Here is a 17328-nt window from a genome sequence, read left to right on the forward strand (position 1 = left end):
CATTTATTCCTATCAACCGAGATCTTAAAGAACTAATATCACTTGCATAAAAACTAAACAAGCAAACGAAAAAAACCATCTTTCGGATACGAGGACATCTGGAACCATGTCAAAATGTTGTGCCCGGAAGAAGCTTAAAAACACTGAATTTATAAGGAAGATCTGGTGCTCATAACGTTCACAATGACGTTAAAAGCCGAGAAGCAACGTATTAGGACCGGCTCCTGATCATACAACACTGAAAGACCTTCCCAACAATCCTAAAAACGGTCTGAAAGGGTCTAAAGCACATAACTAATTGTTCTAGGCATTTACAAGATGTACAGGCTACACAAGCAGAGAGCACAACCCCTCAAATGTTATCAATTGCCCGTCCGGACCTCCGAAGTTTCTTCAATTATCCATGATTGCATCAGGATCAAGAAAATCATCAAATTCCAGCTGCGGAAGATAAAAAGAATTGGTTGGTTTATGTATCTGCAGAATTGTAATGTAACACTGAAAGAAGGTCCAAACCAGATCACTCACCGTAGCTTCATTGTGGGCCATCTTCATCCTACTATATTCTTGTTGTGCTTTCTTTGAGCGGAACATGGCCTGAACACGTACAACAGATCTTTCAATACGCTCTTCAGCTTGTTTCCGGCTGGCCCTGTAGAAGTCTTCTTCAGTATCACTTTCCGGATTCTGATCTGCACTGACTTCAGCTGGGGCCACCTTAAGCCCACGAAGCCCTCTTCTTTTGAAGCGCCATCTCAAAACAGCTTTCTCAAGCACTCCAACTGACCAGAGAACTTTACGGTACTGCCTCCGCACTTGGAAGCCCCGAAAAGCAGCCTGCATACAATGCCAGTTCAATTAACCGGTTTTTCCTGTACTCTTAAGAGTTAATAATACAATGGTAACGCAAATCCAGTTGCAATTTCCATGCCCTAGTCATGTCTAACAACCCAAGTTAAAGTTACCGAAAACCAAACAAGGTTGCAATTTGACCAATCATAGATGTCTAAATCTTTCCTATTTAAATTTGATCTTCCAAAAGGATTTGGTCTTATGTCCCTGTGTGGTTCATACCAGCTATATTGACATTTCAACTATGCCAGAAAGAAGAGAAGGGAAGAGGATTTACTTGAATTTTGATAGCTTGACGACGCAAACTAAGAAATTCTTGACGCATCTTCCAAGTACGAAACCTATATTGAATGTGAGCAGCAGCTTTGATCTTCTTTTTTGCCTCATAGTTTCTAAAGGCATGTTGAATTTTCAGTGCTGCAATAATACCACGTGCTTCAGCCTCTGGAATGGAATACTGAATCGCTTTAGTCTTTTGTTTAAGTGAGTTCTCCCTGAAGGCAGCCTGTATTCGTGCTGCTGCATCAGCAGCTGTCCGATAAGCTGCCAAAGTATCCTTCAGATATAGCTCTTCCTCACTGAGGTTCTCAGAGTTTGCTGCATAGTTTGAGCGAATTTCAAGAGAGCCACTAGCATTTCCAGCCATGCGCATATCCTTGAATTGTTCTACCAAAGCCTGCTCTGAAAGATAAGCTGCTAAGCCATCATGGCCCTTCATGAATGCAAGATCAGCAGCATTGGATCCGCCAGGGTTATCTTTCGTGGGGTCTGTGACCAAGTTTGGCTTTGCCCCAGCAGATAAAAGTACTGCAACCATTTTCTCCCTACACATCGAGTGTTTTAGCATTAAGAAAATCTCTCGGAAGATATGCTTCCAATCTTATCACAGAATGCATGTAACAATTTCAGATGCAAGTAAAACAAATACGCCCAAAATCAAGAAGATAAAAATTACTACATAAAGCTCAAGCTATCGTGGGCAGAGGATAGAGTTGGAAAAGTTCTACTATACAAGTACCAAAGGAACACAGAAAATCTAACTAGTGAATGACGTACAAGATATGTTTCAGACTAATACAATTTAAAACAAATAATTGAATTTATAAAACCATACCCTTCACAATAATTTATCAAATGGTTATAAATTTTTAAAATATATATTGAATAGAAAAATGGCATACCTTCCACAATATGCCGCCCAATGAAGGGCCGTCCATCCACGTTTATCACGAAAGTCTAATGACAAGCCAGACCATGAAAACAAGCGAACAGCCCATGTATATTCTAGAATAGCACATAAATGGATTACTCCTTGACCATGAGCATCATATTCTTTAGTTTTAGAGACCTCAACAACTTTCTCCAACAGCCAATCCTTTAGCCTGTTCCTCAAAATTAGTTCAAACAGACTATCCTTTGCCAGCGGTAAGGGAGTTTTGTTCTCTTCAATTGCCTTCATCAAATATGGCCAGCTATTAGATATGTGAGAGGTTCTGTGGGAAAACTTCTTGGCTTCTTTCAGGGCATTCGGGGGCACTTTATTAGATATAATGTTAAGGCTCTTAGATGAGGAGAAAAGCAAATAAGCAAGCCGCATTTGTACTTGGAATTCTTCCCACTTGTTATCTTCTGAAGAAACTACCGTATCACTCAAAACAGGAGCACGATATTCAAAGTTTAGTACTTGGCTGATGGGTTTATGGCCATCAATACTCATAAAAAGGTTTACTATTCTGGGCAAATGTGGAGGTACAAAACAGCGATACACCCCGGTCTGAATAATTTCCGCACGAAGACATACATCACCACAAACACAAAGTAGATCTGACTTTGCAAGATGAAAAAACTCTTTATGTAAGAAGCCAGTGATTAGAATCTGCAAAAGGACTTAATTAGAGGCTGAAATTTATGCTAAGCGGTACACTATGGGGTTTAAAGCAAAGAGGATACCTTTGTTTTTTCGTTTGAAAAAGCCCATGTAGGCGAAATATCAGTTATGTTAAATATTTGCTGAGGAACAGAAGATTGAAGATGATCCATAGCGGGAGAAGCAAATGAATTTTGCGCAGCTGAAAGTGAGGAACCAAGTACTGGGTCTTCCACTGAAGGTTGAGAGTCTGTCATGATCTCGTTTATCCACCTTCCAAAACTGTCTTGACTATGTAATCCATTAGTATCCAAAACTGTCTTGTCTTCCTTGGCAATAGAATCCCTTCTCTGGGCATTTGAATTCACTTCACCCCCCACAGTCTCAACATGACTGCCTGGAAGATTGAACGGAATGCTTTCACTCTCCGTGGTTGGATTTGTTAAATTACCAATAGAAGAAATTTCAGCTGATAAACGGCTAGCTCCCTGCAAAGACGAACCGTTTATCCAAATGAGCTGGAACAAAACAATATGCGACCACATACTACAGATCAAAGATATAAAGAATAATAAAATAAAGAATAATAAAATGCGTGTATAAGAAACAATAAATTGTCAATGTGGAAGAACTAGATTAAACGGTCTGTAAAAAAGTAAGAATTATGAGTAATTCTACTTACACCACTATTGGAGCCATTTCCCACGACTTGATTCTGCTGGTCATAGCCTGAAATGTTGTCTGGCTCTGGCACCACAAAATCCCCCACCACAAAGAATTGACAGAGAGAGAGAATAATGGTTAGTATTTTCATCATTCTGAATTCCGCCATTGCAATAACTGTTATCTGATCACTTACTTTCTCTAGAATCATTTGTAACCAGAAGTTCCTCCCATTCAAGTGTATTAATATCATGGAGCCTCTGTTCATGATTATTAACAGTCAACCTGTCACCAAGCTCTGTAGATCATCAAAACCCAAGACTAAGCACACTGTATATCCGTTTTCAAGAAAAATAGAAATAGGAAGTAGCAAACCTTCACTAAACAAAGAAAAGAATCATTAAAATATCAAGTAATAATGGAAAAACGACTGTTATCATGAAAAGTAATTTATTTCTTCTAACATCACCACACTCCAAATTCTGTTATGGTTTCCTGAAATGGGAGCCTATTCCAAAACAAAAAATGAATAACATAAGTCATCATCACCTGGAAGCTCATTTTCACCAGCACAATATGCGTTGTTAGCCCCAGAATCAAGTTCTTCTGATAAAAACCACGGAGCAGATGGGTCAGAGACAGAACTAGAGTTTGAATTCACAGGTGTGACCGGAGAACCCTGAACCTGTATGGTAAGCAACAGCAAGCCCATATAAGGTCAGAAGCTCTAGTTGGTTTCTAAAAAGAATTGGTTCCAAAGACGGGCAAGTTCTCCCTCTTATTTGTGAAGCTATTACCAAGTTCTCACTATGCTTAATCGTAAACCCCTAAACGGAAAATTGTTCAAAACTAAGAAAATAGTGTGCACTTAGATATTCTAAGACTGCAATAACAGACTATTCATGCACTAAAAATGAACATAAATTTTGAAGGCGCTTCGTATTGAACTTGAAAAAAAAAAGAGCTACAAAAAAACCACCTCTTGTGTTTCACGGTAATGAACAAGTACTATATGTTCTAGACTCCTGCAACAAGAAAAAAAACAAGTACCATCAGTAAGACTACTCTATATGAGTCGTCTCATATGAGATACTGGTACTAAGAATAGAATTCACTAATGGATCCATGTAAACTGTAATAATTACATACTTATCAAGTAACCAATAACACCTCCGGACAAAGGTTGGGCTATCTTCACCATGTGCATAGTATACATGAACTCTTTCTTCATTGCCAACCTGAACCATTAAAACAAATGAAAATTTTGGAAATTTGATTAATGAGATTGTGTGCAGTTGAAAAAATACTTGCAATATTTAAAACTGGGCATTGAGCACTAAGAAGCAGCCTTTTCAATAATCAATCCAAATCCCAACTTTATGCAGTTGTTTTAAAAGATTGATATTCAACACTATGCAGGGCCATCTCTTTTATTGAGTTAGACAAGTGTAATTCTCCATGAAATTATAGTTTCCAGCATAGCATACGACAAGAAACAATTTGATGTTATCATGACAATTACGAAAAAACAGAAACACGAGTAGAAATGTTGGGGAAGAACCAGCAATTCACTGAGCTAAGTAAGTCATAAATCTAGTGATGGTACAACTAGCACCATAGGGAAAAAAAAAAAAAAGGCAAATACAACACTCACTTTCAAATGTTCATGAGCTTCTTTAACTGTCTTCCCATCCTTTTTCTTCTTCCAGTTATGGCCATCTTTCCTGAAGTTTCTAAGCATCTTCCGATCAAACAGTACAATGGTGCCACCTGTAACATTTACAAAAATTACCAAGATTGGGAACATAGCAGTTTCAGGATCTAGATATCTCATGTCAAAGTCATTTTGTGTGTGCAAAATTCATCAAAACTAGAAGGGAAACATGCTTCTCTGTTATCATTGACAGAACTACAACTATAGGAATTATTAATTTATGATACTGATTATTACCTATCTATGCCTAACCTCATATGCAAATCCTTTGTACTTGCAAATGTATTAATTCATCAAAACTCACGAGGAGAGCATTACTCTTGTAAGGAAACTAAAACATAAATATTCTGTAGACGTACTTTTCAAGAGAATATGGAAAAGTTACTGCTACCAAAGTTGCATTTTCATCATGAGTAAACAATATAAGGAAAAGTTTGCTGAAATCAGAAGAGGATGAATTAAGTATGGGGAGGGACAATAGTTATACGACACAACATAATCACCTCACTATATACTGTAACAGATACTTACTTTTGGGCAAGTTCACTGGCTTGACATGGATGGTGAAATACTTGTGATTGTAAAGTATTGCATGAATTTCATTTGGGCGGAGCCATCTTGATTTGGCTTCTTCCATAATAGTCGGAACATCCAAATCTGTGCATGAAACAAGAACCCACAACAAGAAAAATAAGCAAGGGAACTTACATCCTGGTAGTAACATGTGAAATTAAGGAATCTGATCAAGAATTGACTGTCATAATCAGAACTGCCTTATGAACCAACAGACGCACATAGTTACTAAAAGAATTGAACACAGGGAAACAAAGTCTGATCCAACCATCTGAACGTTATGAACTGGATATCTAATCTTTGTCATTTTATCTATTCTTGTCTTTTCCTAGTTCCCAATGAACCGTAAATCTTGCGTATATAAAACTATCACAACTTTGCAAATTGCAAATGTAAAATCTAGTGTGACATGGTTCTTGGGCATTTCTACGCTGGCGACTTCGGCACTAACCATCTTGAGCTTTCATTGTAAAAGTTCATCCAGCAACTTGATTGCTCCCAAACATAATTTACAAAGTACAAACCATAAAGATAAAGCCTTTCTATAGCTTTTGTTTCATTGATCCCCCACAATAAAAACGAGAAAGAAGGCTCTCTTTTTTTCCGACACTTCCTATGCATCTCTCTCTCTCTCTCTCTCTCTCTCTCACACACACACACAATTAGCACATAAAAATACCATCTTTATAGCTTTTATTCGTGCAAAATTCGCTTCTGGATTCACTAGATAACACTTTCTGTGTGGAATTCCAAGCTCCAAGCTCTTGCTTTCGCAGAACATGTAAAATTACTTTCGAAAAGCGATAATCCAATGAAAAATTCACTTTCTTCAATAACCAAAACCAATCACTTTCCAGTATACACCAAATTACACACACACATACAAACAGAGCAAAATTACAAGTTTTTGACTTAGATCATAAATAAAAAACAGCACAGTCCGTACCTTGCATTGTATGGAATCCATGAATCTCTGAGCCCACGAGCTGATTCTCCATCATCAATAAACCCTCCAAGTAATCCCAAAATTTCCCTCACTCAAAACCTTAAACCCATCAAAACCTAAAACCCAATACAAAAAATTAATCAATAATTTCACAAAATTAACAGAAAACGATCAAAAGCAAAACAAGATCAACCCAAAATTACCCAATTAAAATCCAAGTGAAAGGAAAATGCAGCGAGCTTCCAGCACTGAGCCTCTCTCTCTATGATTGTCAGTTTTTCCGTAAGAAATGAAAAGGCAGCAAATGAAAGAGGCTGACTAATAAACAATTTCTAAAAGGTAGGGACTTAAAGACTTTTGGGCTAATTCGACAAAAAAAAAAAAAAAAAAAAAAAAAAGGAATTTTTGGGCTAAAAATAAATAAATAAAAATTAAAAATGGTAAAGACATACATAATTGTACAAGACAGGTCAAGTGAGCTGCTGTTCAATTCAATGTCGGAAAACGATTCTGCGGAGGCGGACATTGGCCGTTCGATGTTGTTACGCCAGTGTTAGAAGACACTCGTTATTTCCACGCGTGGGCTGCTGGTTGGTGAAGACCTTTTCCTTTTTCTTTTTCTCCTTTTTTGCACTTCTTTCTATTGTTAGCGATACGCGTTTGAACAATGTCATAACCAACAAAGAAAATATCGGTAATATCGGAAATATCGGTAGTCCGAAAATACGGAAATATCGATGGAAATATCGGGATAATATCGATATCGATAAAAATTACATGGAAACCACGGAAATTGTAAGAAAAACTTGGAAATTTTTATTGAAACTTTGCAGGATGTTTATTTAGTCAATTATCTATTAGTTTATCACAAAAAATTGGAAGAAAATGCATTACATGATGGATTTAACTGATTTAAGTTGATTATACAGCGAGCTGGCAAACACTGTGAGTGAATAAAATATATAGTAATTAATGAAAAAAAAATTAAACACACCATAATCATTTATATATAATGATTTACTACAACTTTCAAGTAAAGCTCATATTTTAGTTTTTAAATCTACCCTAATTCTGACATACTGCCGCACCCATCAAATCTCTACTACCTTTCTTCCTTCTTCACGTGGGATGTACTACCTCCCTCATTTTCTATTATTTCTTTCCTTTCCACACACACACACGCACAAACACACCCCACTCCCTCATTTTCTATTATTTCTTTCCTTTCCACACACACACACGCACAGACACACACTTCTACACACACACGCACAGACACACTTCAAAGTGCAAATCCACACCAGGGACCAAGCCATTTCCTTCTCTCTCACTTCGACTCTCTCTCCCTCTCTCCCTCTCTTGCCGTGACCACACACACACAGCAGCAGCACCATCTGCTCGACTCGAGCAGCTCGAGGACGACACCACCATCATCACACATCATCAGTCTTCTCTCTCCAGCCTCTGCGAGAATGGCGGATGACACCGTGACCTCCACCGTGGCGCACACTCCGGCGAGTACCATCACCACCTGTGAGAGGCGCAGATCTTGGCAGAGAGAGGCGCAGATCTTGGCAGCTACGACGACGGAGCTCGGCTGTCGTTCCGACGACGGAGAGAGAGAGCGATATTATCGATATTATTGATAATATCGAGATATTATCGATATTATCGATAATATCGCGATATTATCACGATAATCAATTGGAATACTCTGAAAATATCGCTGTTGGAAAAAAACGATATTATCGGCGATATTTCGCCGATAATATCGATATTTAATTCCTTCTCATAACTCATGAATTAAGTCGCTCATGCGACGTTTCTGACCGTCGATATACGTGGAGTTTGCAATTTTTGCTTTAACAAACGATATAATCTAACGAAAATGCAATGAGTTTAGCCATACAATGAGTTAGTAATAATGTGATTCAAATTTTCTTTTAACAAGAATTGAACTTAAAACATCTTATTTAAAAGTGAAAAAGAGTAAAAATAGACTGTAGTACTAATTATTATGTAGAGTTTGTATATTAACACTTGGTATTTGGTTTCAATAGTGTTTTTGTCCAATGAGTATTTACCACGTGTTAAAAGAATGCAGTAACAGTCTCATGAACGACGAACTTTTAATGAAACGACGACATGAGAGAATCTCTTTGCATGTTGAGTTTTGCATATCAACGGCTCAAAAAACATCACGCGCGGGATCAACGCTGGACTTTTTTCTTTATATAGATGCAATCTAATTCAGCGATTTTGCTGCCGGATTGCACCGTCCAGGAAGTTATGCTAAATTTCGAATGGTGCCGTTGTGCAGTACATTTGACTGAATCCCGTCTCCCAATTTAGAAATTCGAGTGATGTAATTTTCGTCGTCCCCACTCTCCTATCGACGTTGCAGTATCTGCATGGTTTGGTACCAGGCAGCTTAAGCCCTCGTGAGTCGTGCAGTCGTGGTCAAATGTATGTCACAATTCAAAATAGTAGCACACACTGTAAGCTAGTTATTTTCATTCTATTTATCGTTGACACGCGTACTAGACTCATTAAATTTCCGTTAGTGCTAGAAGAACTTTCAGTCTTGAAAATATTTTACTATACAAATTTTAAAATTTAAATTAATCTAATAAAGGTGGCGAGAAACATGCACTCTACTTTGGGAATAATGGCTGCAAATCAAGAGAGCTTATTGGACCAACATGATCTTCTTCGGATTCTTTTGTGATGATCTCGAGAATTCGTAAATTGTATCTGCTTATTGTACATTATACGGTCCGTTTTCGTCAAGTACTGTTTGTGTTCAATTTTAAATAATAAAATTTAAAATAATTTCTGACCACATAATATACGATGAACAAACACAATTCACAGATCTTCAAAATCTTTACAAAGAGGATTCGGATTCCAACTAATAGAATCGTTTTTCCTGGTCGGTAAAACAAAATAATTAAAAAATAATCCACAACTCTTATAGTGATTAGATGTAGTTAGTGGCTGTCGTTTTCTTCATGTATTTTCAAAACACCTTTAAAAGATGGAATAATTTGACATGTATGGACAAATACAAACCACTAGCATCATAAACCACTAGCCTTCACGCACGCTCTCATGCACGGGCATGAGGTATTTTTTGAATCACGACGTATTAAGCGTGATTTACACGTTTTAAATGTATTTATATGCGTAAATTGATAAAAAAAAAAGTTAAAAATTTGAAGTAAATGAATAATTTTAGATAATGCTAGAAGAAACCTCTCACAAACTAATTAAATCAACTGAATTCACATACTAAAATTGGTTTCTATATAATTTACATTAAGAATAGAGAAAATAATATTTAATAAACAATTGATTGAATCACATTATTGCTAGCCCATTGTAAGGCTAAGTTCACCCCTCCCCCTTTAGTGTAGATAATATTATTTGTTAAAAAAACAATAATTTGACAATTAATTTAATCACATTAATATCCGTATGCAAAAGACCTTTTTTATAAAGAAAATAATATTTAGTAAACAACCGATTGAATCATATTATTACCGGCATTACGCGCATCTTAAGATGTTTTGAATACATTATTCATCATTTTCTTTAATTTTTTTATTATATTTTTCTTTCCTATTCATGTGGACACCACTTTCACTTGTCCTTTTCATTTTTTTATTCTTTTTTCTCTTCTTACTTACATTTATATTATATTTTTCAAATTACCCTGCATGATTTGGTATATTATATTGCGCTGTTTTTGAATTTTTTTGGTTGACGGGTAATTTCATCCTAATCTTTTGTTAACTGCGTGACCCCAAAAACTTTGTCAGCATGCGTGACCCCAGATTGGGGCTCTCCCTTTCTATTATAATATATATATATATATATTAAGACTTTCGATTCGATACAATGGACCTATCAAATCACTCGCAAAAATCCTATTAATTAATATTAAGAGTGATCACCAAAATATTCTCAGTGTTTATCTTGCAACTCAAATCTCATCTAGTGCTAAAAGGTATCGTTACACAAATCGCACCTCCTCGGGTTTTTTATACAATAATATTTTGAAAAAGCGTTTGAGCTTAGTCTCATGATAGGTAATCATATTAAAGTATTATCGTTGTCATTTGCAAGAGTAGAACTTAAAATTCTATTTACAATCCTCGTTGATTAGACAAAATTAGTTGAGTGATTGAAGGATTAACAGACTTTAACAAAATAAGAAAACCTCTTGTACTAGACTATTTCCTTTTCGATACATCAGCAACGCAAACCCTCCAAACAATTGAGGTCAACCTGTCTAGCAGATTAGTAAAACTAGAGAGAGAACAAGAACTTCCTACATGTAGAGCATTTCACAGTTTGGAATTGAACCAAATTAGTAACAGTTGAAAGAAAAAGAAAAAAAAAAAGCGCAAAAATATTGAGCCATTGTAACCAAACAGACACTATCAAGCACGTAAATCACAATGCTGCAAATGAAATTATACCTATACTAAAACCCCAACCATGTTGTACTGTTCACGGACAGTGCGCGGACTAAAATGCCCCTCCATTTGTTTGTGTCATCTTTTCCACAGTGAAAGGACTGCCTTGCCCTCGAAAGCCACGGGTTGATCCTTTCCTGTTTCCTTTTTTTCTATATTGTTGTTGCTATCTACAGTTCCCGTCCACTGTTTATCATGTGAGAGGGATACTGTTCATCCTGTGTATCTTCTTTTAAATTCTGACTCCCTCTTCGATTCCAGCGTTTTTCCCTTACGTAATCCACACCTGGCAGCAAATGGTACCTGCCTTTCCATAAAAAAATAATTAAAAAACCATACCTGATCCACATCTGGCAGCAATGATGCATGCCTTTCCACCAAAAATCTGGAACATGCAGAAAAAAAAGGATAAAAAAGGGGAAAAAGGAAGAGAGAGAGAAACAAAAGCTGAGCATGGATTGTGAGAGAGGGTGTCTATCACCAGAAAAAAATAATTAAAAAACACAACATCATGGCATCTGGAACAGTTCCCCACCACTGTTCATCACGTCTTTCCTTTTTTCCGCACATCGTTCCTCGCAATTCCTCCAATTTTTGCCCACGCGTTCATCGCTCTGCACACCTCCTCTTCAATCATCATATGCACGCGTCGATCATCGTCGAAGGGTTCTGCTTCGACTCCTTCTCGACTTTTCCTCTGACTCTCCTTCACTTTGCGGTATTCTCTCATCTCTCACTCTTTCTCATGCTTTCTTTCTCTACCGAACAAGCCTTCCATCCATTTCGATCTCTCCCACAAACCGTTATGTTGCTAAAGCTTGCCTTCCCTCGCTCTCCGATCTCGACTTCTCTCTCACTTTCCTGCTGAAAAGGACCAACCCAGTAGAAATTTCTCCAGTTCTCTCTCTCAAAAACTACAAATCACAGCGGCCAAACTCCAAAAAAAAAAAAAGGAATTCGAAAAGCCATTTGCTTTTCCTTGGATTTGGGTTTTCCTTCGATTTCTACACTGTCCAAAACTTTGCCTCGCGGCGTGGATCAAGCTAGGGTTTTCTCTGAGCCGCGATTGCTGCTCTGTCCTCCGCCGTCTGTCACTGTAAGTCCTTTTTTTTTTCCAGAATTTTCAATGCATCGTTTTCTCTTCGTGTCTAACTTTTGTGTGTCTCTGTTATAAAATGTTGACGCCGAAGGTTTGTTGCTGAAAAATTGCGGCTGCAAGTTTTTTCAGATTTTCCAATTTCGTTGCCAAAAAAAAAAAAAAAAACTCCGACGACCAGCGTTTTGTGGTGAGTTTTCCAGTTTTGTCTATTCTTTTTTTTCTAATTTTGGATTTGCAAATGAGTATTCTTTTTTCTTTGTTCCTTCGTGACTTGCATGCTGCTATATAATTTGGTTCTGTTTTTGTTTGTTCTCAGAGTTTGGTGTGTGGGAATCCGTTAGTGCTTCATTTTTGCTCTGTACCAAGATTTGTTTTCTTCTTTCTTATGGTTGTGCATATATATATGTGAACATATAATCCTTCGTTTGGAGTGAATCGAAAAGCTTACTACGATAAAATTATATTTTGTGGTACTTGAATATTAGCCCATGGTATAATCAGTTTCTACTCAAAGTCTAGAAATCAAAGGACCCCAAATTTGCCAGAAAACGAGTAGAGGTTGGTTGTCCTGCAATCTAACCTCAATAATTATGGATTTAACTTTATAAATTCTGGATTTTTTAGTTAATTGTTTGGACTTTGAATTGGCAGATGAGGTTATATTAAGTTTTGAACTTTGATTTTTGTTTTGTGTGATTGCAGAGCAAGGAGAATTGACCCCAGTTAGCTCCAACCTTGCGGTAAACTTTTCTTTTTGTTTAGAGTTATGAGAATTCTTATAGAAAAAATTAGAAAAACTCAAATTATAATTTCTGGTTTAAATATGTTTTTAATTTGGTCCACCATGTTATGTTTGTTAACAGGAACCTATAAGAGTCTCAAATTCAGTTTCGAACTCTGACTAAAAATGGAACTTGGTGCCTCCTCAGCCCTCAAAATTTAAGTAACCCCATGATTTTTACATTACTGCGTTCGTTTTCTGTACTAATTATTGTTATATGAATTGTATTCTTCTATTAAAAATGATTAATTAGACTGTCCAAAAAAATAAAAAATAAAAAACCTCAGGCATTGCAGGTTTGGGATGATAGTTTAAAATCAATATGCTCATTAGCCAGTCTGAGAACCTAATTTGGGAAGTGGGTTTTAAAGTTTCAATAGTTTCGTTATGTGTAATTTTCTTGCTTTGCTTACTAAGAATCTAATAACCAAATGCTTAGTTATTTTCTCCAAATGGTTTTCGATTTGTTGTAGGTAAACGAGAGCTACTCTACTGTTTATGCAGCAGAGGCAGGGAAGGGAAGTAAAAATTATAAGGAAATGCGTATAAGTTACAAGCTTTTAATTAAAAATAGAAATGGAGTGACACCAAACAAAATGTAGGTAAAACTGACCACTACATTCTTTCTATTTAAATATAAATCAATTGATTAAGTTTGTGTCTATACAAGTTTATACAAGTTTAAAATGAATATGTGTTGATTTTAAAAGAACTATGCATGCTGGATTTTTATAGAAGTGTCATGGAAGTTTTATACCAAACTTTTTACAGGGATTAAGTTCATTTAAGTATGGGTCGTTTTGTATTTGAAATCTGAAAGGAGAAACAGAAATTACAAGAAGAAGAGGAAGATTGCGTTCCGATCATGGCCTTCTCTTCCTGCCTCTTATCCAAATCCTGACGAGTTAGTTACTCAACCTTCATTTCTCATCCATCTCCTTTTTTTTTTTTAATATTGTTGGGCTTCCGAGATTTGAGAAAATTAGGACATTTAAATATTTTGATTTTATTTTAACTTTTCTTAAATTTATTGATTATTAGATGACATAGTTTGTGATATACTGTAATTGATTTGAGTGATTATTATTAATTTTAATTTTTCATGGTTAGAGCGGCATTGCGATGAAATGGGTATGAATTAACATATTTTGTGCGTTTGAATCCTCAATGAAGTTGTTTACTACAGTAATTGTGTTTGTTTGATATTAGGGATCTTATTGAAAAGCAAGGAAGAAGAATTGAATTAGATTATTGCGGGGCTCAGGAAAAACTATGCTTCTTTACAAGAGAAATCTACGAAATAAGAGTTGGATAAGATGGTAAGTAGATATTCAATGTGGCTGAATTTAGTTAACTTCTATACATTATTAAATGTTTGAATATGTCTTATCAGGCTGCAATGGAATCTCTCATTATGGAAAGAGAGGCTAGACTTGAAATTGAGCGACGACAAAATTCCCTCTCATATGAGCACAGGAGAGTTCAAAGAGAGCTTTTAAGTGCTACTCAGAAGGTAGGCTCCATGTGCAATTGTTCTTGCTATTTAGGCAATTTCCTGGAACATTGAGTAGAAAAACAAATTAGAATTTTGTTGGTTTTTTCTTTTATGAAGTGTAAGCGTTAATGCATTTCATCCTAATATGCAACTTTTATTAGTATCGCATTTTGAAAGGTTAGCATCTCAAGTGAACCAAATTTACCATTTTCCATTTAAATGGATTTTAAGATAACCTCCGGTCCATGTTTGTTTAACAATTTTTTATAATTCATTATATAGTTTTCAAAAAGGTCGTGCATAATTCTTGCTGAAGTTGGTTTGGGTTTCTTTTGTTTATGGATGGAGTGAGTTAATCACAGTTCTATCCGGTTAGTCATGTTCCCATTGTTGCATGACTTTTTGAACAGAAAACAAGGTTTATTATTTCAATTTCCACATCTACTTTTGATTTGGTAGATGTTGATTAATCTCATCTGTAACTGTTACTATTTTGTGGCTATATATGATTTATTTGACTTCCCAATTCTATATAATTAGTACCATTGAAATACATTTGGCATACGTTAATTCTACCTTTCTACAATTTCTCATTACTGCTTAAGTGGAACAAAATTAACTCAAACATTGCTTATGAAGAGAATGAAGTTGCATAATCTTTCATGAAATTTTCAATCCCGCAGCAACGCGCGGGCATAAATATCTAGTATTCCCTATTTGGCTGCTAGGAAAATTAGAGGAGTTGCACATTCGAAACGAAAATTGCAATTGCAGTTTATTAAACTAAACATGGAAAATACCAAAAATATATATAACAATATTTGGGAATTTCATATATATTCATTAATTTCCAAAGTGGAGTATATATAGGAGTTACAATTAGTATTAAGGATGGGCAAAGGTTATACCCATAACCGTTTATTTATCTAAACGGTTACCCATAACCGTAACCGTTTAATTTAAATGGGCGGGTAATCGCGGTTACCCATAACCAATGGGTATTTGTCCATCCCTAATTGGTATTACATATGTACTTCACCATTGTGGGACAATAAACTACTATTTACACTTCAACTAATATATAACTCGCAACACTCCCCCTCAAGTTGGTTCAAAAATGTCACGCATGCCCAACTTATCAAGTGAGTTGGAAAACACACTATTAGACACAACCTTAGTAAGAACATCAGCAAGTTGATCTTCAGATCCCACAAACGGAAACATAACAATTCCAGCATCCAATTTTTCCTTAATGAAATGTCGATCAATCTCTACATGTTTTGTTCGATCATGTTGCACTGAATTATGAGCAATCTCAATAGCAGCATTGTTATCACAATGAAGTTTCATAGCACCCTTAAGTTTAAACCCAAGATCTCTCAACAATTTTTTCAACCACAACAACTCACATACACCATGAGACATACCACGAAACTCAGCTTCTGCACTTGACCTAGCCACCACTTTTTGTTTCTTGCTTCTCCAAGTAACTAAATTACCACCCACAAACGTAAAGTATCCAGATGTAGATCACCAATCAATGATAAAACCTACCCAATCTGCATCTGTATACCATTCGACATTCAAATGATCATTCTTGGAGAAAATCAAGTCTCTACCATAAGCCATCTTCAAGTACCTCAAAATACGGGTTACTGCATCCATATGAGTTTCACTAGGTAAGTGCATAAACTGACTTACCATACTAACTACATAAGCAAAGTTAGGGCGAGTGTGAGATAAATAAATTAATCTCCCTATAAGCCTCTGATACCGCTTCTTATGAGTATGAACATAATCTGGAAATAAGCCCAGATGATGATTATGCTCAATCGGAGTATCAATAGGTTTGCAATCTAACATACATGTTTCAGCTAACAAATCAAGAACATACTTTAGTTGAGATAGAAAAATACCATGCTTGGATCGTGCAACCTCGATTCCAAGAAAATACTTCAATTCACCCAATTCTTTCATCTCAAATACAGTACTTAGATACTTTTGAAGGCGTTGTATCTCCTTTTGATCATCACCAGTCACTATCATGTCATCAACATAAATAATCAATGCAATTAGCTTAACATTTTGTCACTTTAGAAATAAAGTATGATATGAATGACTCTGGATATACCCAAACTTCTTCATTGAACTTGTAAACCTCCCAAACCATGCTCTAGGATATTGTTTCAAACTATACAAAGCCTTTCGTAACCTGCATACAACACATTTTCCAGGAGATATTCCAATACCAGGTGAGAGATCCATATAAACTTCCTCCTTAAGATCACCATGAAGGAAATTATTTTTAACATCACACTACAACATAGGCCAATCCTGGTTTGCTGTTAAGGACAAAAGAACACGCACAATATTAAGTTTGGCAACAGGAGCAAAGGTTTCCTGATAGTCCACCCCATAGGTTTGAGTATAACCCTTAGCAACTAATCTGACTTTATACCAGTCAATAGAACCATCTGCTTTGTGCTTAATAGTAAACACTCATCTACATGCAACGACTTTCTTCCCGTTTAGTAAAGGAACCAAATCCCAAGTAGAATTCTTTTCCAAAGCTTCAATCTCAACTTTCATGGCATTAACCCACTTAGGGTCAGACAATGCATCTTGCAATTTTGTTGGAATTGATACACTAGATAGCTGACATATGTAAGATGCATATAGTTTAGACAAACAATGAGTAAACACATAATTGTTGATAGGATATTTGGCTTTGGCATGCATATCAGGCTCATATTGTACTTTAGGTTTTTCATAATTAGCTCATAGAGGCAACTGATAAGTAGAAGAATCATCAAAATTTACATCATGTATGCCACTATCTTGTACCAAACTGTTAGAA

The 17328-nt window shown here is 36.1% G+C and overlaps 1 protein-coding gene and 1 long non-coding RNA gene across 6 annotated transcripts; one reads left to right on the top strand and one right to left on the bottom strand.

The window, feature by feature from the left end:
• Positions 1-130: 130 nt before the first annotated feature.
• Positions 131-6973, bottom strand: LOC126606881 (calmodulin-binding transcription activator 5-like). Its single transcript, XM_050274260.1, has 14 exons — positions 6819-6973; positions 6616-6731; positions 5628-5753; positions 5037-5152; positions 4532-4620; positions 4362-4407; positions 3932-4067; positions 3579-3680; positions 3402-3466; positions 2803-3207; positions 2034-2728; positions 1130-1676; positions 529-837; positions 131-441 (listed from the first exon to the last, which is right to left on the bottom strand). The coding sequence occupies exons 2-14, from the start codon at positions 6668-6670 to the stop codon at positions 394-396; spliced, it is 2739 nt and encodes a 912-aa protein (XP_050130217.1). The 5' UTR covers positions 6671-6731; positions 6819-6973; the 3' UTR covers positions 131-393.
• Positions 6974-12044: 5071 nt separating this feature from the next.
• On the top strand, positions 12045-14706 carry LOC126606516 (uncharacterized). Of its 5 annotated transcripts, none has more exons than XR_007617234.1 (8): positions 12045-12192; positions 12287-12382; positions 12512-12753; positions 12898-12935; positions 13059-13578; positions 13748-13880; positions 14186-14295; positions 14370-14706. It is a non-coding gene; the product is annotated as an uncharacterized LOC126606516 (long non-coding RNA). The 5 variants fall into 5 exon arrangements; XR_007617235.1 differs by having other exon boundaries at positions 12681-12753; XR_007617236.1 differs by lacking the exon at positions 12512-12753 and having other exon boundaries at positions 13059-13138; positions 13450-13578.
• The last annotated feature ends 2622 nt before the right edge of the window (positions 14707-17328 follow it).

Source organism: Malus sylvestris, chromosome 16 (assembly GCF_916048215.2).
Source record: "Malus sylvestris chromosome 16, drMalSylv7.2, whole genome shotgun sequence".
In the NCBI taxonomy this organism is placed as follows: Eukaryota; Viridiplantae; Streptophyta; class Magnoliopsida; order Rosales; family Rosaceae; genus Malus; species Malus sylvestris.